This window comes from Carya illinoinensis, chromosome 10 (assembly GCF_018687715.1).
Source record: "Carya illinoinensis cultivar Pawnee chromosome 10, C.illinoinensisPawnee_v1, whole genome shotgun sequence".
NCBI classification, from domain to species: Eukaryota; Viridiplantae; Streptophyta; class Magnoliopsida; order Fagales; family Juglandaceae; genus Carya; species Carya illinoinensis.
The window spans coordinates 10,674,139-10,700,000 of NC_056761.1; the positions used below are offsets into that span (position 1 = coordinate 10,674,139).

Here is a 25,862-nt window from a genome sequence, read left to right on the forward strand (position 1 = left end):
TATAATTTTAATGATTTGGTTGGTTCGGTTGGTTTCAGGCTAGTAAAACCAAAACCTGAAACCGAACCGAAAAATAAAAAAATTTCAAACCATGGACCCAAGTGGACTGGTCTATGAAAGAAACCCAACCAAACCATGTAAAACCAGTCAGTTCTGGTTACTACAGCCCTAGTTCAGAGTTGTAATGGGCATTTAAATTAAACATCATACTTGGTTCATCAGTGCATGGATTTGGGCAGGTCTCCCTTCATGTTAAATCTGTCCCGAAGCAAGCTATTTATCCTAATGGGAAAAGTCTCAGCTAGCCCAGTTTTGTGTTCTAAAACCAATCAACCTACGAGTCTTCTAACCGAACTTGAGTGGTAGACTCAGCAAGCAGGCTGGCCAAACCAAATCAAGAGGCTCAACCTCAGAGATGGGTTTCCTTTTACCCCTCAGCCATCCATATTGCTGTTAACAGTATTGATGCCAGCAAAGTAAGCTCTGCCACCATCAGCTTGGATGTGTTGGCTTGGCACAAGAGGATATGATATTAGAGAGAGTGGTGGCAGCCGAGACAGAGATACAACATCCTCAGCTCCTCAATTGACTATTGTTGTTTGGAAAAGGGGAAGGAGGGGAAGAGCAAGGCAGTTAAAGTACTGGAATGATTCCTACAACTTCTGAGGTCGTTCTTACGGGTTCGAGAGATTTGAGAAGCAAGTAATGATATCCTAGCAGTGTTGCAGCCATCATGGTCTGCCTAGTTTTACCCCAACGGAGGGTCAGGTGATGAATTTAGACCTTTTGTTTTGTACTAAATGTACATCATAGGATATTTTTGAAGAGGGACAGGATATGGGGTTATATTATGAGCCATTACAAGTCAGCACTCTTCCCTTTTTTCTTCATGATTCCTCTGAATGTGTTTGGCACAAAGTTTGAAAGTTTCGTCAGTTCGTGGGACTTCACTGTGATGATTTTGAAGAGGAACTGATGTTCTTCACCGGCAAGCATGCTGTAACCAAAAGGTGAGCGATGATTCTCCAGGTCTTTGTAAGAGCTAATGTGCATAGCTTGTGGTGGAGTAGTCTGCATGGGAATTGGTGTTGTTCAAGGTTGGTAGGGGTTGCCAGAGATGAGGGTGGTGGAAAATAAGGAATACATTGGGTGTTACACTGTAGATTGCATGTTTAACAACGGTTCTGACTATTCCAAGTGTTGTGTTAAGAACCCAATGAGGATGGAGATAGACAGTTTTGGCTTGAGTTGGCAAGGTTTGATCTGTTGGTGGGAGTATCTTGTTGTATAGGGGGTGACTTTAACACAACTGCTTTCCAAGCGAGTGATAAAGTAATACACACTTTTCTTTTGCAATGGCTAGAGTTTTTCAATTCCATTTTCAACTAGGGCCTCATGGACCTTTCATTGGTTGTAGGCAACTATAAGTGGTCCAACAACTGTGACCCCCATCATGGTAAAAAATTGATAGTATCTCATATCCTCAGATTGGGAAGTCTGGTATCTCCAAGAAGGCTTGCCATTGGTTAACATCCTATTGTTTCATTCCATTCGAGAATATGTGGCTAACATCCTATGGTTTTGTGGACAAGGTGAAATCGTGGGCTTCATACACTTATCAAGGATTCCCTAGTTTTATCGTGTCAAGCAAGCTGAAAACTCTGAAAAATGGAATGAGGAATAGCTTGGTCATACTAACAAGTGCAAAAAAACTGCTTTTGAGTGAAATTCAAGAGATTGAGGTAGTTGCAGATGAATAGACTGTATCGAATGAGGAAGATACAAGCAAGGGCGAGATGGTTAACAAGTTAGAGAGGATTGCCCTATTGGAAGATATGAGTTGGAGAGAAAAATAAGGTCGCTTTAGGGAGGGAAGTTGATAAGAATTTCAAGTTCTTTCATCAAGTGGCAAACTTGACATTTGGAAGCAACAGCATTGAAGGCCTAGTTGACAGTTCCATCTCGTCCATATCCCACTATAGATAGAGAGAGCACATTTTGCATTTTTCACTCGTCTATACAAAAATGTTTGGGTGGCAACCTAAACTGGTTGGTCTCACTTTTGTTTCCATTGGTGTCAAAAGGGAGAGAGAGTTAACAATTTAGAGAGTAATGGAGCATGTGGATTTCACATTGTAGCACCACTGTGTGCTATTCTGATCAATGGCATACGAATGGGTTTTTTCCATTGCTCTTGAGGCTCAAGAATGGATGATCCATTATCCCTTTCACTCTTTGTGGAGGTTATGGAGGCATTGAGTAGAATGCTTTCCGCCACTGTGGATAGGGGGCTGTGATCAGGGCTTTTGGTGGGGCAAATAAGTTCTGAGCTTATTGTGTCTCATCCTCCATTTGGGGATGACACGTTGATATTTTGTGAGGATACTGCAAATAATTTCTTACATCTGCGTTTGCTCTTCCTATGCTTGGAGCCTTCTCAGGTTAAAAATTAAATACGTGAAATCATTGTTGGTTTCAGTGGGGGCAGTAAAAGACAGGAGGTTTAGTCCTTATTCTTGGTTCTAAGGCGTCATACATATCTTTGAAATACATAGTTCTTCTGTTGGGGTCGTCATTCAAAGCAAAATCCATTTGATATGGCATTATTGTGAGATGGATTGTCATATAACAGTCTAAAGGGTTTGGCCAGTTTATCCAAAAAAGTGGAAGAATATCAGAAGGCGCTTATGGTCAATTGCCATATGTTGGTTCTTTTTTCTTTTTTGAAGTGATCTACTATAATGTGCTTATTAAAAAAAAACTGATATAGTATAATGGTTGATATTTTAGACACAACAAAAGCACCAAGAACTTGATGCAAGGCTTGCATGGTTTTGATCATACTCTCACTTATGCATGTCATGTATAACTCGTGTCTTTTCTCTGATAGCAGGCTGCTTTAGTAGGAATTAGATGAATAATGGATAAGTTTCTTCCCTTGATACTTGGCAGGATGTCTATTTTGATGACGAATCTGCCGAAGTAGTTTTATCTTCTCTGCGTCTAGGAGATGACCAAGAAAGGTACGTATAAGGTCTTTTTTGACCTTTTTATTGTCTGTCTGTCTGTGCCTTACTAGAAATCAGTGTTTTCCATGGAAAGCTGTTGTCTTTCTTGGCATTCTGTTTTTGTTGGATTTTCTGGCTTTTTTTTTTTTGTTGGGTTCTTGTGTAATAACATCTAATATAAAGGTTAATGATCTAAGTAGGTAAAGCTAAAATGATCAAAATGGTAAGTTAATCTATTTGCCAAATTAGTGTGGGTGTTCTCCATTTTGTATGCCATGTAACTTCTATTCTCCGAGTTATCGGAGATGTTAGATAGCACCCTCTCTGCAGGTTTTTTTTTTTTTTTTAATTCTTTATTCTTTAGTCGCCATAATGCCACATATAACTTTAGACATAAACCACCCACCCCCCCCCCCCCCCCCCCCCCGGTGCAAAAAAAAAAAAACAAAAAGGAGATCAGCTTCGATTTTGGTCCATCACATTATGGGTGGGAAAAAGAGATTCTTTTATGCGTTGCATATGTACAATATTGATGTAGGTTGAATTTTATGAGGTCCTCACTAGTCCCAAGTCTTTACTCAAGGGACTAGTTGGCCTTTTGGGCGTGAACTCAGCTTAACTTACAATTGGCTTGGCTAGGGCAGCTGATTTTTAGAATTTGTGAAAGATTGTATCCCCGAGTCCTGGCTTCTTGTGATTTTGGCTTTGCTCATTGAAGAATGCGCTAGTTTAATGATCATGATCGTGCTTTGGCTTATTTCTTTTGGGTTGCCCTATGATACAGAGCATAAGCTTCTGAAGGATTTTTTGGGCATCGAATACTTAATAGCATTCTAATGTGCTGTTTTCTTAGGTTTATCTATTAAAAAAAAGTGTATTTACCATTCTGCAGATTGCGGTTATATAAACTATGATTTCATAGTAAATATTTTCTATTCTCTGAGAAAAAAAATAATAAAGATTTTCTGTTCATACACAATCCCACTTGCTTGACTTTTGTATTTTTGTTTTTGTGTTGGTATGTGCAGTGGCTCACTATTTACAAATTCCAACTGGTTTGCTTTTGAGAATGACAGAATTGCCAATGAACGCTCAACTGCCTCGCTCGCTTCTCCATCACCTAATACTGAGGGGGATGACGTTATTAATTGCAGCAGTGATGATAATGTCGTTATTTGTGAAGACGATGACTTGGTTGACACTGCAACATCTTCTCCAGAAACGGGAACAAAATCAGAAAACACTACACATCTCATGTCTGAAAACTCAAGGGAAACAGGAGATGGTGAAACTGATAAGCCACCTGAATGGGTTGAATGGAGGGAGACTTCAGATTCTGGTGATCCAACTGATGTCGTTCTACCCAACGGTAAGACTCAAGTTGGATCAAAACCTAGTGAATCAGATGTAGCTGAATCTTCATCATCCACTAATGAATTGGAGAAGAATGATGGAACTTCTGCTGAAGAATCGCTGGTTTCAACTTATGAGAATCCCAGCTCTGATCCTTCCAAGCAGGAATTGGATAATGGGAATCCGAGTCTAGGCCCAACCACTTCTAGTGATGGCGTGATGGCCGAAGGTGCTCCTGAGACAGAAGATGACAAAAAAGATGTTAATCAAACAGGGAACTGATGTAAATTTTCAAGTACCGGTTTGATCGAGCTAACTCGTACATTGCAACGTTGTTCGGGTGGGAAGACAGTCTTACAGGTTGGGTAGGCGACTGTCACTTCAGGGCCTCCTGTACATCATGAGTGGGGGGGAATGTTAAATAGGGCAGATGATTCTTTATCCCCACCCATGGACAGTTGGTTCTCTTCGTCTCTTTATCTCTCCCCCTCTCAATATCGAGAAAATTGGAAAGGGAAAGATCATTTACCTTTTTGCTAGGTGATAAAAACTGAATGCCACATATTGCATGGATTTTTAGCACAAGATCGAGTCTACGTCTATTGTACCATTTTCCTTCTTCAAGAAGATTTAGTATTATTGAAAATTTCACCTGGAATGTCTTGTTTGTCTTACAAATAAGCACTTTATGGATTTCAATCCAGTCAAGTAAGGCTACACTTTTTTAGTGTACCCTTTGTAAATATAATTATGTTCTGGCCACGATTTTGCATTTTAAGAGTTGGGGCATTGCTTCCGTAATTTGGCTCCCACAAATCCATTTGTTTTTTTTTTTTTTTGTCATTTTTATGTTCTCTATTTTTTCTTATCAGAAAAATAGATCTTCCTATCTAGGGCTGCAAATGAATAGAGCAGCTTGTGAACAGTTCGAGTTCAACTCGTGTATATTCAAACTCGGTTGATTTAATAAATGAGATGTTTGTAATTATTAATATAGGTCTGAATATTAAATGAGCAAAATTCATATAAATTCGAGAGACTCGGTTTAGGCTCATGAACAAAACTCGTATAAGTTTAATTTAGACTTGTTCGAGCTCATTTTGAAGCTCGAAATATGTTTTTTTTTTTAAGGGAAACTGTAATAATTCATTCATCAAGAAATTTACATTCATGACCGGATACATTCTAGGATATCCCTATACCAAACATGACATCATAAATCATAATAATGTATTTGGAGCTCCAACAGTATACTTTTTTCATTTGTGACTAGTCTGGTCTTCACTACTGCTGATATTCTCTATACACGAACATCCAAGAGATAACACTCTGCCTAAACAAAAATTCAATCTCACCTTTCATAAAAGGAGACAACTCACTCTTTACAGACAAAAGTCTGAGAGACAAACTCTTTTTTATTTTAATTAACAATAAGGAAATTAAAATGAAAAGCAGTAAGATAGATGTAAAAAATGACGGATTATAGTTTGAACCAACTACAGTAAACTTTGAAATCTGTGAAGGCACGTGAAGGCAATACACTTGTCTATTTTCAGCTACAAAAGTCAGATCTGGTGGTAAAATGTCTGATGATCTAGTGCATCGTGTCTCTTGGGAGTTGTCGGAAAGCTGTAGATCTCTCTTTTTCAGACTTGAATGAAGCAAAATTAAACTAAACAAAAGAACTACCTTGATAAACAAGGAGAGAGAGAGAGAGAGAGAGAGAGAGAGAGAGAGAGAGAGAGAGAGAGAGAGAGAGAGAGAGAGAGAGAGAGAGAGAGAGAGAGAGAGAGTATAAATCTCAAAAAATTCTTTTCGTGTGTAGAGTGCGTTCTAAGTTTCCATAACATGTTTTATATACGTGTATGTTATATTTAATACTTGTTAGTTATATTTTATATACTTAATTATATATTATTGATTTATTTATAGTTTACCTTATTTACTATATATATATTATGTTAAGTGTGTAGGATAATTTGTATAATAATATATCATACAACTAGAACTTTTGATTTATTATATTATCTATATATATATATTAAATAGTTTAGTTTATTACATTTATCTTATGTATTATTTTTTTAATTTATAACTATAAGTTATTTTATACAAAATTATACCATAAGAATTGTTTTAACTATTTGGTTGAATAGTTAAATGATTAGAGTTGTGTGTAATTAAAAAAAAAAAAAAATCAAAAGATGAGGTTTAGAAATTTTAAAAAAAATTCGAGTTCAAGCTCGAGTGAGTCTTTTGTTTAATTTTTGTCGAGCTTGAGTCAAATTTGAACAATATTAATAGTTAACGACCTAATTTCGAATAAAGATATTCGAGTTTTATTCGAGTTTGAATGAGTAAACACGTTAATGAAGCTTGAGTATCCTTGTTTGAATTCGACTTGACTCGGTTTGTTTGCAACCCTAGTCTTGTCCTTGTTTCCTCTGCAATTGAGGAGAAATTACTAAATTGATACTAGAGATTCAACACCTTTTTCAAGAGTTTCCTAGGTTTTTTTTATATTTGTATGTTGAGATCTTATATATACAAAGAAATTATATAAAAGTAAATTCACAAAATAATGAGGCTTCATGAATCCGTTAAATTTACTTTACAATAAAAATAACTTTATAATCTAATGTATCACAAAAAACCGCATCAGTTTGTGGGTTTACTTTTGTATAATCATTTTGTAACTAAAATATGTCCCTTGTATGTTTCACTTCGTTAGCAAATCCTTTGTGAAATTGTTGTTAAAAAACTAACGAGAACCTTCTACTGTATTGTGTATATTATTGTCGATGGGGGTTAATTGTTGTTAGGGCTTAACATCGAGTTGGAGTCAATATTTAGAGTACTCGATTTTAACTCTAAATATTGACTCCAACTCAGACTTACATAGGCTTCAATCCGACTTTGATTTTGATTTATTAGGGGTAGAGTTGGATTTAGGTTTTTTTTTTTTTTTTGCTTCATATTTAACGCATTTTTAAAAAAAACTTTACATATAATGGATTTTTTAAGGGGGGGGGGGGCTTTCAAGTTTCAAGTTTACTAAAAACATTATTAAAAAATGAAACTGATTTTAGATATATAAATATATATATATAAATAAATAAATAAACTAAAAATAGTTCATATGCCATGCAAACCTAAAAAATAAAAATAAAAATTTAAAGAAATTGAAAATATACAGTAGGCCCTTTAGACTATTCTTAATTATTATCATTCATAATTTCATATTCAGACTCCTAAATCAACTAAAAACGATAAAATGATTGTTCAACCTTCTAGTCAAGGCCTAAGCTAACACCCAATGCCCCCAATAACATTTCATAAGTAAGAGCAAACATGAGCCACCATGATCCAATGACAATATCCATCATCTAATCATTCATTGCTGAATAAATTTCAAACAGGAAACACAACTAGCCATTCCAATACAAGCTAAATGTTGCATTAGAATCTAGTTACATATTACTGTATTAGAATCTATATAATAAACTAATAGTCTTAAAATATATACATTATACATGGTACATGATACACTATTAGCTAGTCAAGTTTCATCTACCCTAATATATGTGTTGAGTTTAGCTTGATTTCCTGCTAAAAATGTATTTTTTGGGACTTAGCTTGACTGTGGCTCGACTCTGGCTCAAGCAAGCTGAGCTTGACACTTCGCTCGAGCAAAGTGGAAATAGAGAGTTTCGCTCGAGGCTCTGCTCGAGTGGTATGCATCCAGAGAGCTTTGCTCGAGTATCCGCTCGAGCGGTATGCACCTAGAGAGTTTTGCTTGACACTCGCTCGAGTCTCCACTCGAGCGGGGATGCAACCCTAACGTGCGCTCAACACTTCGCTCGACTGTCCACTCGAGTGAATGTTCTGGAGCATCATTTTCTCTTCATTTCTGAAGCAGCTTAGCAGCCAAGTTAGAGAGTGTTTTGAAAATTCTTTTGTATAGAATCCTAAGAGTCCATTAGGTGTATTGGGGCTTTGGGATTGAGGATTTTGTGATCAATACTCTTGTACTCCACTCCATCTTTTGTTGATAGTGAAATCGTTGAAACTGACCTCGACAGTGGACGTAGGCTCACATTGAGCCGAACCACTTAAATCTTGGTATTCTTTGTGTGCTTGTTTTTTATTTTGTTGCATCTGCTATTATTTACTTCAACTTAGCCTTTGTTTATTTGGTCCATTCCCAACAAACTGGTATCAGAGCGCCAGGCTCTGTGCAAAGTCTTGAGGAATGGCTATGGCAAAGTTTGAAGTGGAGAAATTCCATGGTTAAAATAGCTTTAGCTTATGGTGCATCAAGATGAAGGCTTTGTTACGACAACAAGGCTTATCAAAAGTTTTGGAAGGGAAGGTATCCGAGGATTCTCCTGCACCATCAAGAAAAGAAGATGAGAAGGCATATAGTGCCATTTTGTTGTCACTATCAGATGGAGTTTTGAGAGAGGTTGCCAATGAGGAGATCGCTTTAGGTCTTTGGTCCAAGCTTGAGAGCTTGTATATGAAAAAGTCGCTTACCAACCATTTGTATGTGAAGCAATGACTATACACTCTCAAGATGAGAGAATGTACTCCTATTTCTGATCATCTAGATGAATTTAATAAAACTATTATGGATTTAAGGAATATTGATATTAAGCTTGATGATGAGGATCAAGCCGTAATTGTGTTGTGTTCGTTGTCGGTATCATTTGAAAATTTTGTGAACTCGATTTTGTATGGTAGATGTTTCCCAGATGACTAACACAAGAGGGGGGTGAATTGAGTTGTATTAAAAAAATAAAAATTATAAATCAAATATATAATATAAAATATAAACAAAATATGAAATAACAATAAATATAAAGAGTAAGGGTAAGAGAGAAGCAAACTCAGTATGTTAACGAGGTTCGGCCCCATTGCCTATGTCCTCGCCTCAAGCTACCCCTTGAGGATTCCCAAATTCACTATTCAACCTCCTTCAGGTGGAGATAGAAACCTATTACACCTTTGAACAACACCGCTATAAAGGATCCGTGTAGAACACCCTCTATACTTGCAATCACCTTACACGTGGTGATTCAACTATTCCCCGTGTAGAATACTTTCTACACGCACAAGGGTTATACACACCCTTTTTCTGATACAAAAGCTGATAGTGGGTAGGTTATCAGAAAACACTCCTCAATGAGTGAAATAAGAACAATACAGCGCAAACTATATCTCTCAAAATGAACAAAAATTAAGGCTCAATGCTTAGAGAAGAGAGAATGAAAGTTTTGAATGAATGTTGTATGCTCTTGGTGTTGTGAATGTGAAGCTCTCAAATGATCTATTTATAGGCATATGAGACTTCATATTCAAATTTAAAAAGATTCACATGTCAAAGACAACATCATTCACTTTTTAAAAAAATTCAAATAAAAGGTTCTTCCTTTTCAATTGTTAAAGACAACATCATTCATTTTTTTTAAAAAAATCAAACCTAATCTTTTACTTTTGGCATATGACAAAATGAGCACACTTTCCTTTTTAAAAAATTCAAACCTAATATTTTACTTTTTGCATATGACAAAAGGAGCACACTTTCCTTTTCAAAAAATTCAAACCTAATCTTTTACTTTTTGTATATGACAAAATGAGCACACTTTACTTTTCAAAATTTTCAAACAAAATTATCTACCTTTTGTATAAGTCTAAAAAAGCATCAATTATTTTTGAAAATATTCAAATAAAACATGCACATGTGAAAGATAACAATCAATCATCTTTAATATTTTCAAAGTTCAACCCTTTAATCAAGGCATGCACATGTAAAAGATGACAATCAATCATCTTTCAAAATTTTCAAATTTAATTTTCAAAAATATTCATGTACATGTGGAAAATGTATTTTAATGCTTTATGATAAAATATTAATTTTGAACATTAATACTAATTTCGAATTTTAAGAGATTTACAACATTACTCTATGAGTTTAATGTGAACTTATTTCCTTCTTGCTCATGCTTGGTTATTTGATGTGCTTGATTCCATTGTGTGAACAACTTGAGCTTGAAACTCATTTATTCATTCAATTCATTTGTTATCATCAAAATCCACGTGTAGATTTATAATCACATGAAACTTGAAACCTTGGATTCAACAATCTCCCCCTTTTTGATGATGACAAATACTTGATAGAACTTGAAACCTGTATTAATACTTAAGCTCCCCCTGAAAATATGCGTTAGTTTTTCAAGCAAAAGTATAAATATAATTCCAAGCATATATAACAAGTTTAGCAATTTAAACAATGTTAATGTTCTAGTCTAAAACTTCTCCCCCTTTTGGCATCATTAAAAAGGATCGGCAGCAAGTAAATGGACTGAAGAAAATGATGCGTTTAATAGTCACTGTAGATAGTTGAAAAAGGAGCCGTCCGTGACCTGACAAATGCTGCAAAGTCTCGAGGCCTAACTCTATGAATTTAGTGCGGCTGGAGATTTAAACAATTGCCTGATGTTGTTGACAAACGTGATTGAAGGCTTTGAATTGCTATAAAAAATGATCATTTTCATCTATCGGATGCCAAAAAAATAATCGTTTCTTGACCTTAGTTCTGTTTTTCCATAACGATAGAATGGCTGAGCAATTCTTTTCCACTAATGTTCCAGACTTGAATCAGGAACCCTTGACGCATCAATCATCAATCTTCTCTCCTGAGGCCGTCAATACCATGATAGGAGCAGTGAACCGTTTTTCTAGTAAGGCTGATTCTGAGATTATTGTAGAATCAAGAATGCTCAGTAGTCAATATGCTGACTCTGTTACGATCATGTCTCGGAAGTTAATGGCGAGGGTGAGTGAGATTGATCATCTTAACATGCAAATATTTGAGTTACGACAGAAGCTTGCTAATAAGGATAAAAGGCTAAAGCAAGAAAACCAAGTTGAAAAAATTTACAGATTGGTATGCTCATGATCTGCAACCACGAATAGAGGAGCTGGAACGAGAAAGGGTTCAGATACAAGGTCAACATTGACAGATAACAACAGAGGTTCATCGTTTACTAGAAAAGTAGGAACAATCTACTGTTAATCTCGCTGGCTTAGTAAGAAAATTTTTGACAATGTGTGTCCAGCATATCTTGTATTTCTTTTGACTAAATAAGATTTGAAGAGACAATAGTTTGTCTTATTCTTTATGCTATCTCTATAAAATCAGTCCTGAAGTTCATCCAATCCGCATTAAGTTTTCATCTCATCTCTATAACTCATCTGCATTCCTTCAGCATTCTCGTTTTAAGCATTCTATTCTTTTCTCAATGGCTCATTCTTCTAACATTTCTCCAGATCCATCCATGAGGCATTCTGCATCTCAACCTCCTGTCCTTTCTGCAGTTGCCATTGGTGCCATGTTGCAGCAAGAAAATAATAATCTGACTAATAAGTCAGATTTTGATGCTATTTATGACTTGGTGAGTCTTGAGACTCGCTACTCTTCCTCTATTGTTGCTTTTTCTCAGTGGCTACAAGCCAAAAATTACGATGTTGAAAAGCTCAAAGAACAAATTGTTGTACTTCAACAAATTGTTCAAGAGTCTCACACAAGGGAAGGAATCATTCGGCAGAATTGAAATTTTTATTAGGATCTTCATTTCGCTTGCCGGTTCTCATGGATAAGAATGACATGATATTGTATGAAGAGAATGAGCGTTTCAAATATGAGGCTAAGAATCTCAAGTTTATGTAAAAGTATTTAAAAAAAATCTATCTCTATTTTTATTGACTCTGGTCTATCTTTTAAGAGATATTCATAGCATGCATCATACCTATTTCTCTTCTAATCATACATAATCTATCTTCTGGTAAAGGTTTTGTGAAAATATCTGCTAACTGATCGTGTGTGTTTGTGAACTCTAATATTATATCGTCTTTCTTCACATGATCTCGAAGAAAATGATACCTTATTTCAATATGCTTAGTTCTAGAATGTTGTATTGGATTTTTTGAAAGATTTATAGCACTTGTATTATCACATTTGATTGGAATGTGATTATACATGAGTTTAAAATCATCAAATTGTTGCTTCATGTAGAGAACTTGAGCACAACAACTACTCGCAGCAACATATTCCGCCTCAGCAGTAGATAGTGCAACAGAATTTTGTTTTTTACTAAACCAGGAAACTAGTGCATGACCTAAGAAATGACATGCTCCACTAGTGCTTTTTCGATCTATTTTACAACCAGCATAATCTGCATCTGTGTAGCTGATTAGATTGAAAGATGTGTGCTTAGGGTACCATAACCTTAGGTTAATTGTACTACTAAGATATCTAAAAATGCACTTAACTGCAATTAAATGTGATTCTTTTGAAAATGATTGAAAGTGTGCACATAAGCACACACTAAACATAATATCTGGTCTACTGGCTGTTAAATATAATAAGCTACCAATCATACCTCGATATATCTTCGAGTCAACTGGCTTACCGGATTCATCTTTATCAAGTTTAGTTGATGGGCTTATTGGTGTTCCAATTTCCTTAGCATTTTCCATCCCAAACTTCTTCAGTAATTCCTTAATATATTTTGATTGATTGATGAATGTCCCACTTTTTGCTTGCTTAATTTGCAATCCGAGAAAGAATGTAAGTTCTCCCATCATGCTCATCTCAAATTCTTCCTGCATAGTCTTAGCAAAAACTTGACACATATTTTCATTAATAGTACTGAATATTATATCATCAACATAAATCTGAATCAAAAGAATATCATCATTTTCATATTTAATGAAAAGAGTTGTGTCGATTTTTCCTCTTGAAAAACCTTTTTCAATTAAGAAACCACTAAGTCTTTCGTACCAAGCTCTAGAAGCTTGTTTAAGTCCATATAGTGCTTTTGTGAGTTTGAAAACATGATTTGGAAAAATATGATGTTCAAAATCTGGAGGTTGCTCAACATATACCTCTTCATTTATAAAACCATTTAAGAAAGCACTTTTAACATCCATTTGAAAAAGTTTGAAATCTTTATAACAAGCATATGCAAGTAGCATTCGAATAGCTTTTAATCTTGCGACAGGTGCATATGTCTCATCATAATCGATTCCTTATTCTTGATTAAAACCTTGGGCTACAAGTCGAGCCTTATTTCTAGTAATGACTCCGGACTCATCTTTCTTGTTTCTAAAAACCCATTTTGTTCCAATAATAGTATGATTTTTGGGTCTAGGAACAAGTGTCCAAATATCATTTCTTTCAAATTGATTCAACTCTTCTTGCATAGCTAGAATCCAAGATTCATCAAGAAGTGCGTCATCAATATTTTTGGGTTCAATTTGAGATAGAAAAGCAGTATGATTGCAAATATTTCTAAGAGATGATCGAGTACTTACACCTTGTGAAGGTTTTCCCAAAATTTGTTCCACTGGATGATCTTTCACAAATTTCCACTGTTTGGTTGCATCTTGTATTAAATTTTGATGATCTTTCCTGATGGCTCCATGTTGAACTTCCTCTATTGTTTTCTCTTTGTTGAGATTGAGACTTTCCGTATTATTTATACCTCCTATTTCTTCATCAATAGATTTCTTGGAGAGTGAAGAATTAGATTCATCAAATACTACATGCATAGATTCTTGTACAGTCAAAGTCTTTTTATTGAATACTCTATAAGCTTTATTATTAGTAGAATACCCGAGAAAGATACTTTCATCAGATTTTGCATCAAATTTGCCTAAATTATCCCTGTCATTCAAAATAAAACATTTGCATCCAAATACATGAAAGTAACCAATATTGAGCTTTTTCTCATTCCAAAGCTCATAGGGGGTTTTATCTAACTTAGACCTTAGCATAACTCTATTTATAACATAACATGCAGTACTTACCGTTTCGACCCAAAAATAACTAGGCAAGTTGTTCTCATTGAGCATTGTTCTTGCCATCTCTTGAAGAGATCTATTTTTCCTCTCTACTACCCCATTTTGTTGAGGAGTTCGAGGAGCAGAAAAATTATGCACAAAACCGTTTTCATCACAAAATGTTTCAATATTTTTATTAACAAACTCTTTTCCCCTATCACTTCGGATACTTGAAATAGTATAGCCCTTTTTCATTTTGAATTCTCTTGCATAACTTGGTAAAGGCATTATGTGCCTCATCTTTATGAGCAAGAAAGATGACCAAAGTATATCTAGAGAAATCATCAACAAACAAATGCATAATATTTTCCTCTTAGACTTGCAACTCTATTTGGTCCAAAAAGATCTATGTGTATCAGTTGCAATGGTCTAGTAGTGGAAATATGTTTCTTAGTTTTAAAAGAAGTTTTTGTTTGTTTACCAAATTGACATGCATCACAAATTTTGTCTTTAAGAAAATATGTTTTTGGTAAACCTCTCACAAGAGCATTTTTTGAAAGTTTGGAAATAAGTTCCATGTTGGCATGACCTAGTCTTCTATGCCATAACCAACTAGTTTCATTTTGAGCTGAAAAACATATTACATCTTGTGGAATAATTTCTTCAAAATCGATTGTATAAACATTGTTACTTCTAAAAGCAATAAAACAAATATTACAATCATGATCATTCAAAATAATGCATTTATCCATTATGAAAGTAACTGTAAATCTTTTATCACATAATTGACTTATGCTCAAAAGATTATGTTTTAGACTTTCAACAAGTAGAACATCTTCAATTATGAGAGAAGATTCATTACCAATTTTATCTATTCTCACGATCTTCCCTTTCGAGTTGTCTCCAAATGTCACGTGTCCTTCTTTTTTAGATCTAAGATCAAAGAACTTAGTCTTGTCTCCCGTCATGTGTCTTGAACATCCACTATCTAAAAATCATTTGTTTTTGCTTGTGGAAGACTTCATGCATACCTATAAAAATAATTAAAATAATTTTTCTTGGTACCCAAGTTCTTTGGGTCCTTTATTTATTAGTATTAGAAGAAACAAGATTTTTAGATACCCATATGGCCCAATAGTCATTGTATGATTTCTTCTAATAGGACAAGTATGATAATTATGACCATTTCTATTACAAAAATTGTAAATAGTATGTGACATATATGAAAAACTTGAATGATTATAATAATATCCTTTTTTGACAAAAGTATTTTTATGAAAGGAATTTTGAATATTAGTCTTTGATGTAGAATGATTATCAAAGAAATTTTTATAAGGTTTGTATTTTTGTTTTGGCATATATCCCAAACATGCCTTGTCAAAAACACATCTTTGACTACCAAGAAGTTTTTCAAAATTTCTTTTTCCATTCGTAAAGTTTTCAACAATATTTTCTAAATCGGTTTTCTTCTTATTCAATTCAAGATTTTCATCTTTCAAAATGATACTTTCTTGTTTTAAAATTTCAATTTCATTTGTTAAAGAAAATTTTTTCTTTTTCAAAGCAGTATATTTGATATCCAATTTTTCAAATTCCTCATAAATCTCTTCTAAAACATTTTGCAATTCTTCATATGAATGATTTTCAATATTATCAAAATTTGTTACATCAATGTCATCTTTAGTCATAAGACAAAGATTTGCTGATTCTTCATTACTTGCTTCACTATCTGAACTACTCGAATCATCATCCCATGTAGCTTTCATTGCTTTCTTGCCTTTGTTTCGATCTTTCTTTAGCAGAGGACAATCTGATTTGATATGACCAGGTTTATTGCATTTATAACAAATTAAAGTGTCATTTTTACCTGAATCTTTTTTGGAAAACTTTTTGAAAGATTTCCTCGGAGGAGTTCTATTTTTCTTCAAGAACCTCTGAATTCTTCTTGTTATCATCGCAACTTCTTCATCTTTATCGTCATTTTCCTCATCTTCATCACTTTCACTTTCATGAGGAATAGCTTTAAGTGCTAAGCTCTTCTATGGCTTTCCTTCTTCTTCTCCTCTTTTCAATGTGTACTCATGGGTAATAAGTGACCCGATGAGTTCATTGATTTCGAGCTTCTTGAGGTCTCTAGTTTCAAGAATCGCTGTAACTTTTGATTCCTAACGTTTTGGTAAAGAGTTGAGAATTTTTCTTACTATCTCCACCTTGGAATAAACTTTGCCAAGAGCTGTCAAGCTGTTTATGATGTTAGTAAAACGAGTGTGCATACTAGAAATAGATTCATCATCATTCATCTTAAACATTTCATATTCATGAGTAAGAATATAAATTTTTGATTCCTTGACTTGCGAAGTTCCTTCATAAGTTACTTTCAAGTTATCCCAAATTTCCTTTGCCGTAGCGCAATTCATTATTTTATTAAATTCATTTCCACTAAGAGCATTATATAATAAATTCATAGCAGTTAAATTTAAAGTATAAAGTCTATTATCTTCACGATCAAACTCTTCTTCTTCCTTTTTGACCTTTACTCCATCAACCACTTTTGTTGGAATATAAGGTCCATTTACAATACATTTCTAGATTTCTCTACCTTGAGCTTGGAGAAATATTCTCATTCTAACTTTCCAGAATAAGTAATTATCTCCACAAAAGAGTGGAGGCCGACTGCTAGATTGACCTTCACCAAATGAAGCTGCAATGTTAGCCATAAGATTCTTAACTCAAAAGATAGTTAATCTTGTAATAGAACTCTTAGCTCTGATACCAATTGTTACCCAGATGACTAACACAAGAGGGGGGGTGAATTGAGTTGTATTAAAAAAATAACAATTATAAATCAAATATATAATATAAAATATAAACAAAATATGAAATAACAATAAATATAAAGAGTAAGGGTAAGAGAGAAACAAACTCAGTATGTTAACGAGGTTCGACCCTATTGCCTATGTCCTCGCCTCAAGCTACCCCTTGAGGATTCCCAAATTCACTATTCAACCTCCTTCAGGTGGAGATATAAACCTATTACACCTTTGAACAACACCGCTACAAAGGATCCGTGTAGAACACCCTCTACACTTGCAATCACCTTACAAGTGGTGATTCAACTATTCCCTGTGCAGAATACTTTCTACAGCACAAAGGTTATACACACCCTTTTTCTGATACAAAAGCTAATAGTGGGTAGGTTATCAGAAAACACTCCTCAATGAGTGAAATAAGAACAATACAGCGCAAACTATATCTCTCAAATTGAACAAAGATTAAGTCTCAATACTTAGAGAAAAGAGAATGAAAGTTTTGAATGAATGTTGTATGCTCTTGGTGTTGTGAATGTGAAGCTCTTAAATGATCTATTTATAGGCATATGAGACTTCATATTCAAATTTAAAAAGATTCACATGTCAAAGACAATATCATTCACTTTTTCAAAAAATTCAAATAAAAGGTTCTTCCTTTTCAATTGTCAAAGACAACATCATTCATTTTTTTTCAAAAAAATCAAACCTAATCTTTTACTTTTGGCATATGACAAAACGAGCACACTTTCCTTTTTAAAAAATTCAAATCTAATCTTTTACTTTTTGCATATGACAAAAGGAGCACACTTTCCTTTTCAAAAAATTCAAACCTAATCTTTTACTTTTTGTATATGACAAAATGAGCACACTTCACTTTTCAAATTTTTCAAACAAAATCATCTACCTTTTGTATAAGTCTAAAAAAGCATCAATTACTTTTGAAAATATTCAAATAAAACATGCACATGTGAAAGATGACAATCAATCATCTTTAATATTTTCAAAGTTCAACCCTTAAATCAAAGCATGCACATGTAAAAGATGACAATCAATCATCTTTCAAAATTTTCAAATTTAATTTTCAAAAGTATTCATGCACATGTGGAAAATGTATTTTAATGCTTTATGATAAAATATTAATTTTAAGCATTAATCCTAATTTTGAATTTTAAGAGATTTACAACATTACTCTATGAGTTTAATGTGAACTTATTTCCTTCTTGCTCATGCTTGGTTCTTTGATGTGCTTGATTCCATTGTTTGAACAACTTGAACTTGCAACTCCTTTATTCTTTGAATTCATTTGTTATCATCAAAATCCATGTGTAGTTTTATAATCACATAAAACTTGAAACCTTGGATTCAACAGTAGAGATACCATCTCCTTGGTAGATGTAAAATTTGCTTTGAACTCTGGAGTTGAGAACAAAATTGGGTGTACAAGGCATGAATAATCAAATCGATGGTTTGTTTGTGAAATATTCCTCTGGTGGTAGATCTAGTGGAAGAGGTTCAGATCATGGTGGGAGTGATTCCAATAGTAGCTCTAAATTTAACAAGAAAAATATTAAATGTCACTACTGTCATATGTTTGGTTATTACAAGAATGAGTGTCCCAGATTGAAAAACAAGAAGGAAAGTAAAAGTTCCTCCAATGTTGTTAGCGTTGAAGAATGGTCTAACAAGTCTGATATTGTCCTAGCAGTCAGCGGCTCTAGTGGTCACTTTGGTGACAAGTGGGTCATGGATTCAGCTTGTACGTTCCATATGTGTTCCAGGACAGATTGGTTCACTACCTATGAATCAGTCAACGATAATTCCGTTTTGGTTGGGAATGATATGGCTTGTATTATTGTTGGGATTGGTTTAGTTGAGATTAAGATGTATGATTGAACCGTTAGAACCTTGTCTAACGTTTGGCATATTCCATCTTTGAAGCAAAATCTTATATCTTTGGGCATTCTTGACTCCTTTGGTTACCAGTATTCAACTGGAGGTGAAGTCATTTGAGTTTACAAGGGCTCTTTGGTGGTAATGATAGGGAAGAAGACACATGGTCTTTATTTTCTTCAGGGCAGTACAATGATTGGTGGAGCATCTTTAAATGTTCCAGATTCAGGTATTACTCGTTTATGACACATGTGATTGTGCCATATGGGTGAACGAGTTTAGTCATTTGTGAGTAGGCAGTTTTTGCTTTTTGTGATCAGAAGACAGAAAAGCTTGATTTGTTTGTTTGCATTGTATTCTTGAAAAACAGTGCTGAATCAGGTTTACTATAGTTTATTTCTCTATGATTTTTTGGGGGTACATCTAGTATGATGTAGTGCCTTGTTTGTACTCATATTTGTTGATGACCATTTGAGGAAGAGTCTGGATTTGTTTATCTTTATTTTGTGATGTGTTTGATGTGTTCAAGCATTTGAGAAGGCTAGTGATCTACAGACAAGAAGGTAGAGCGCTGTTCATACCATACAATTGGGTCCACTCCACAGAAATGGGGTAGTTGAATGGGATGAGTCGGACTCTTGTGTGAGAGCCCGTAGTATGCTTTTGGATTTGCTAGGCTTGTCTACAGATTTGGGTGAAGCGGACGACACAGCTTGCTATTGGGTGAACCTTCTCTTTTTACAATTTGTTTTTCAGTTGTTGTTTCCACAAGAAATGAGAGCATGGTTATAGCAAGAAGGTAGAGTTGCTAGGAGAGCTTCACAATAGAGTGCATATGGTACTCTAGATCATGCTATTGAAATTAAGTATGATTTTGATTTTGGCATTGGTGTAAAATGAGAGCAAGTCTACAGTTTTATCTGGTAGATGGAGGAGACAGTTTAGCCACCTTTGGGATATGCTCATGCAGACTTTGAGGTGTTCTTACTTTAGCAGAGAATATTTGTTGTTAGCCTCCATGTGTATTCAGAAGCCGTTGTTCAAGTAAGCAATCGGTTTAGTGGTGCATTGTCTTTTGTGTGAATATGTTGATTCTTCATTAGGACCAAACTTGTGATTTGGTCAAATCATCTATGGTATTGAAGACTTTTGGGTGGAAATTGAGTTCTTCAAAGATAGATGTTGTGTTCGGGGTTTGTGATTCCCCTGTGATGATTTGTTGGTGGGGATCGATTCCTTGTTCAATGGTTTTTTGTTCAGGCTTGACGAAATTCAAGCCAAGGTGGAGATTTGTTGAATTTGGCTTGATTTCCTGCTGAAAATGTATTTTTTGGGGCTTGGCTTGACTGTTGCTTGACTTTGGCTCGACTGTGGCTTGACCCTGGCTCAAGCAAGCTGAGTTTGACACTTTGCTCGACACTCTACTCGAGCGAAGTGGAAACAGAGAGTTTTGCTTGACGCCCACTCGAGCGGTATGCATCCAGAGAGCTTTGCTCTAGGGGTGCTACCCGCACCATACGGTGTGGGTTAGACCCTCGCCCCTGCATGGGGCGGATAGAAAATTTTTCCCCGTCCAGCGGGGGCGGGGTACCCCGTCTCGCATGACGGGGTACGGATTGGGGGGACAATTCGTCCGCCCCCTCCTCCCCCCCCGGCACCCCTTCTGGGCCCAAGGCCCAGAAACCTCAGCAATGGGCCAAAAATGGTCCACAAGCTTGTATTTTTGGCCTAAAGAAAGCTTATAGGCCATTTTCAGCCCATAAAATTATAAGTAAAAAGAATAAAAATTTAAAAACCAGAATAAAAAAAAAGTGTTATGGATGATAATTAATTTTATGGCTACTAAAAGTTACTAGTTTAAGAGTCTAATACCTAATAAACTAATAATAATAACTAAGTTATTACAAAATTGAAAGGCTAAACAATTACAAAATTACAAACATAAAAGTGTCAAAGGGACATTGTATCAACATTACAAATCATTGAATGCAAAATATGAACAAATAATTACAAATTGAATATTCTAAAGCTCGGGCTTGAACACATTTTTATGTTGCAGAGGTACTAAACGTCTCATGTGTTACTACAAAAATTAATATTAAAATTAATAACGATGAAATCGAAATGAATATAAATAAATTAAAATAATAAAATAAAAAACAATTACCAGGTAGTATAAATTCAGATTGATCACCACCCCTAAGTTAAGGTTAAAACTAAATGAAACGGCGCCGTTTTGTAATGGACAAAAAGGTGTCGTTTCATTTAGTGGGTTAATCAATGAAACCAGTTTATAGATGAAAACCAGACCGGGGCGGGGCGGGGGAAAACGGGACCGGGGTCGCGGAGTATCCATCCCCCGCCTCCGATGGGGGAGTCCGCATATGCGGGGGCGAGGCGAACGGGGCTGAGCAGCGGGTTTCGGGGCCCCACTGCCCACCTCTACTTCGCTTGACACCCGCTCGAGTCTCCACTCGAGCGGTATGCATCCAAAAAGTTTCGCTTGACACTCGCTCGAGTCTCAACTTGAGCGGGAATGTAACCTTAACGTGCGCTCAATACTTCGCTCAACTGTCTGCTCGAGCGAATGTTCTGAATTAGCGCCATAAATGAATCATTTTCTCTTCATTTATGAAGCAGCTTAGCAGCCAAGTTAGAGAGTGTTTTGAAAATTCTTTTGTATAGAATCCTAAGAGTCCATTGGGTGTATTGGGGCTTTGGGATTGAGGATTTTGTGATCAATACTCTTGTACTCCATCTTTTGTTGATAGTGAAATCGTTGAAACCGACCCCGACAGTGGACTTAGGCTCACATTGAGCTGAACCACTTAAATCTTGGTGTTCTTTGTGTGCTTGTCGTTTATTTTGTTGCTTTCGCTATTATTTACTTCAACTTAGCCTTTGTTTGTTTAGTCCATTCCCAACAATATGTAATATGTATGAATTTATGATAGTGATACTATGATGTGTATTGTGTACATATAATTGATTATTTGTCTATTAATGTTATTCTGTAAAGTTTTAGATTGTTTATATGAATATATATGATCAATATATAAGTAATACTTATTTTTAGCAAAGTTGGAGTAGAGAGTCAAAATTGGATTTGGAGTCGAAGGTATGTCGGAGTTGGAGATGAAGCATAGTCAGTTAGACATCAAATCTGACTCTGACTCAGCCGGTGCAGAGTCGGGATTAGATTTTCAGATTTTTACACAACTCTAACTCTAATTGCTGTCAACTCGCAACTTGGCTCTTATCTTCTTATTTTTTCCTTAATAAGCCTTTTCATTCATCGAAATAAAAATGAAATAAAAATGGGAGTGTCAACACTGCGTGAGAAAAAACTTTGATGAGATGGAATTGAGCCTGATTAGGACCATTCTAACCTCCCAGAGAAGATCCTGATGCATAAAATATTCGATCCAAGTAGCATGAGTTCCAAATTTGGTGAGATGATCTGCAACTTGATTCATTAGCGGAAGACTTGTCCAATCCTCATCCTTGAAGCCAAGTCAAGAGCATTTGTTATTGCTGTATATTAACATCAAAGGGTAACCCATTATAAAAACATCCCACATAAAAAGCATTCCCCTCCAATATCTCCCAATCTTTTGTAATCTCCTACCTTTGTCCAAGAAAAACAAAGGAATGCAACAAGTAATTTTATCTTCCATTCTCACTATCCAACGTACAAAAGAAAACTTAATGAGCCAAGCTTCCGGGATTTCTAGAGAACAAATAGTACATATACAGATACTGTAACCCAACAACATTATATTATAAGAGAAATACAGACACTCATCAATGATGGTGGAGATGGAGAAGATGTAGATCAATAGAGTAGACTATTGGATACAATATTGTAACGATTATTTACAAAGTACGTTAGCCTATATTACTAACACGTCCCCGTAACCAATCATCTCACTCTTCTCGATTCGTTATTAACTCAACACGTCCTAGCAACACATTTGAACACTTGAATAGATTTTTGAAAACAAGACATTTCACCACCCTGGACTTGTTAGATACAGCAAAAGTACTCTGGAAGACTTCCTACTCTTATTTTGTTTCCAAGAAAGCGGTCAGCTTGAGAAAGATGGCTTCCCCAGTTATGTCACTCGTTATGCGACTCAGCTAGTCGAATCTGTCAAGTGATGAGAGCCGGTGGTAGCATCTCCTTCTGAGCCTCACCATTTCTTTCTTCCCTACCCATGCCTTGATCGCCTAGGCGCCTCATCCTCACTTTCACTGTCATCATTTCTAAAGTTATTACCACCACCATGTTGATCTTCACGGCGAGCCTTGAATCCTTGATGATACTGTGCCTCATCATCTGGTCGTCCGCCCAGACTAGGCATCTCTTGACCCTTGATGTGATCTGAACCTGCACTATACCTGTCACTTCGATCATTATCCCTCTGGTCTCTCTTCACAATCCGATTGATATTCTGAGAGGATGGAAGTGGGGGTGGTGGAAACATTTGGGGCATACCAACTGGCCGACCAGGTCGAGCTGGATTTGTACCTGCAACCCCCATCCCTCCCATAAAGGGAGCACGCCCTGGACCCATCATCATCCCAAATCCACCAGCTGGAAAATGTTGCGAAGGCCGCCCACGAAACATCATGCCAGAGGCTGGACCTGTAAAATCACCAGAAAATCTAGGACCATATGGCGAAAAAGCACGGGGGCCAACCCCGAAAAGGTTTGGCATAGGAAACCCATCAGGTGTAATAGTTCCATAAGATAATCCATCAGCACCCATCATTACAGGGGGAAAACCCTGCGTCCCAGGCATAGGTCTGGTTCCACGTGCTAGAGGCATGTGAGGGGGCCACACGATTCCCCTGCCTCTTCCTCTGCCCTGAGTTGCTGCCCCAGGAACCTGGCTGAAGCTATCCTCCTCTTCTTCACTTTCTTCCTCTTCCTCTTCTTCATTATCCTCAAATGGGACGATGTCTGGATTCTCTCCATTTTCTGGATCAACTCCCTTTGCTTTCTCCTCCTCTCGTTTTGACTCAGCTGCAAGTGAAATTGCCTGTACCAAAGGAGAAAAGACAACGATCAGATTCATTTAGTTCTAACCATTTAAAATGGCATAAAACACAGAGCATATTGCAGTGCAGTGCAGATCTTATATTGTCTCCATCCACTTCCTCACAAAACATGCGGCAATGAAGTTCTTATGTTGTCTCCATTTACTTCCTCACAAAACATGCGTGTCACTGGACGCCGTGGGAAACAGATTGATTACACCAACAATATCTTGGTGTCCAGTAACTCATCCTACCTAATGTTATATATTTATATGGTCAATGAATTGAGTGATCTATTCAACCATAAGTTATAAAGCTACAAAATAGTAGCAGTTTATGAAAACAAAATTCGAAGTTCTATTCTCAACCATCCAGATGCCCACTTCCTGATTTTCCAAGCTTGCTAGTGGTAGTTCCCTGCACTGATTATCGTATTTCATACGGTACTCTGAGTTATCTTTAATGTCATTATTTTTCTCTAGCCCCTCTTAGATTGTCTCAGAGTTGATACCGTTGTCATGTCAGCATGCTATTCCATCTCCACATATTATTACAAGGCAACTATATCAATCAAAGCATACTATTTCTAAAACAAAACTTGACCATGCATGATCCATCTTCCACCAGCAAGTATTCCTGTAACAGATCATTATGTCTACCGCTGAAGTTCATGCATGTCCACAAAGCACATAGTGGAAGACAGAGTAGAGTTTAATTGCACCTTACTCCATCCACAATGTAATCCATTATTCTGTAGTTCCAAGCAACACAAGTTAATGCATCACTCTTAGGCCTCGTTTGGTTATACAGATGAGATGAGATAAAAGTTGAATAAAATATTGTTAGAACATTATTTTTTTAAATTATTTTTGTTTTGGGATTTGAAAATTTTGAATTGTTTATTGTATTTTGTGTGGGAATTTGAAAAATTTGTAATGATTAAATGAGATGAGATGGTTTGCGAAACCAAACGAGGCCGTTCCTATCACCCTCTAGTTTGTTTGGCCTTAGTTGATGCACGACTGCCAACTCAGAGACTGTATCTCCATCATGAGCCATGGAGATTACTAGTGTTGAAGTAAACCGGATTTGACTTGGGAATTTTATATCCACCTGTCACTTCTATGTAATAAGTAATGTAGATGGTTCCACCATATCACAAAGAAAAATCAAGTGTAAGGACTAAAGGAAAGCTAAGCCAAATCTGAGCTTATACGCAAAAGAGAACTGGTCAATGATGAATTGGGAGCTCCTTGGAATCATTAAAAAGCCAATTTCACCTAGTAAGGAACCAATGTGGGACTATTAATTAATGCCTTTTTTATTATACACATTCACCTGTCATACTTTTTCTCGCCCAATGTGAGAGAGAGAGTGGGCATTACAACATTCCCCACTCAAATCCCTCGCATCCTTGCCATGGTCCATGCCACATTAAGTATCCGGTACCACATGTTACTAGGTTGACTTTGATAACATTTGTAACAACCCAAGGAAAGCCTAAGTTATATCTAAGCTTATACTCCAAGAGGAATGGTAAACTTCATAATTGGAGCTCCTTAGAATCATTATAAAACCTACTTCGACTAATTAATAATACACTTTTTTGATACCCATTCACCACTATCATAATTCTCCCACCCAACGTGGGACTTAGTGGGGACATACACTTAGCATGTTGAAATTTCTTATCAATTTATTTGTCATCTTGTTCTTGTGAAAAATCTCTATTATTACCCGAGGCATGCTACACAGCAGCCTCACACTCAACACACCAAAATTTTTTAGTGTAAAATAAAAGAGGGTAAAATAGTAAAATCACATATTTAAGTGGGGTGAAAAAGTGTGAGGCTGCTGTGTAAAATTTTTCATTATTACCCCCCACCAACCCTTGAAAAAATTTTGCCTGCTA

The 25,862-nt window shown here is 35.9% G+C and overlaps 2 protein-coding genes across 4 annotated transcripts in view; one reads left to right on the forward strand and one right to left on the reverse strand.

The window, feature by feature from the left end:
- LOC122279662 (serine/threonine-protein phosphatase 6 regulatory subunit 3-like) overlaps positions 1-5,162 on the forward strand; it is a 34,723-nt gene extending 29,561 nt beyond the window's left edge. For 2 of the 3 annotated variants that reach the window (XM_043090417.1, XM_043090418.1), the window contains exons 18-19: positions 2,953-3,023; positions 4,037-5,162. In XM_043090417.1, the coding sequence (XP_042946351.1) occupies positions 2,953-3,023; positions 4,037-4,643 (678 nt within the window). In that variant the 3' untranslated portion in view covers positions 4,644-5,162. The remainder of the gene's footprint in view (positions 1-2,952; positions 3,024-4,036) is intronic. The other variant, XM_043090419.1, reaches the window with a different exon arrangement.
- Positions 5,163-22,664: 17,502 nt separating this feature from the next.
- LOC122279008 (30-kDa cleavage and polyadenylation specificity factor 30-like) overlaps positions 22,665-25,862 on the reverse strand; it is a 20,067-nt gene continuing 16,869 nt past the window's right edge. The window contains exon 7 of the mRNA XM_043089245.1: positions 22,665-23,952. Coding sequence (XP_042945179.1) covers positions 23,119-23,952 — 834 coding nt within the window. The 3' untranslated portion in view covers positions 22,665-23,118. The remainder of the gene's footprint in view (positions 23,953-25,862) is intronic.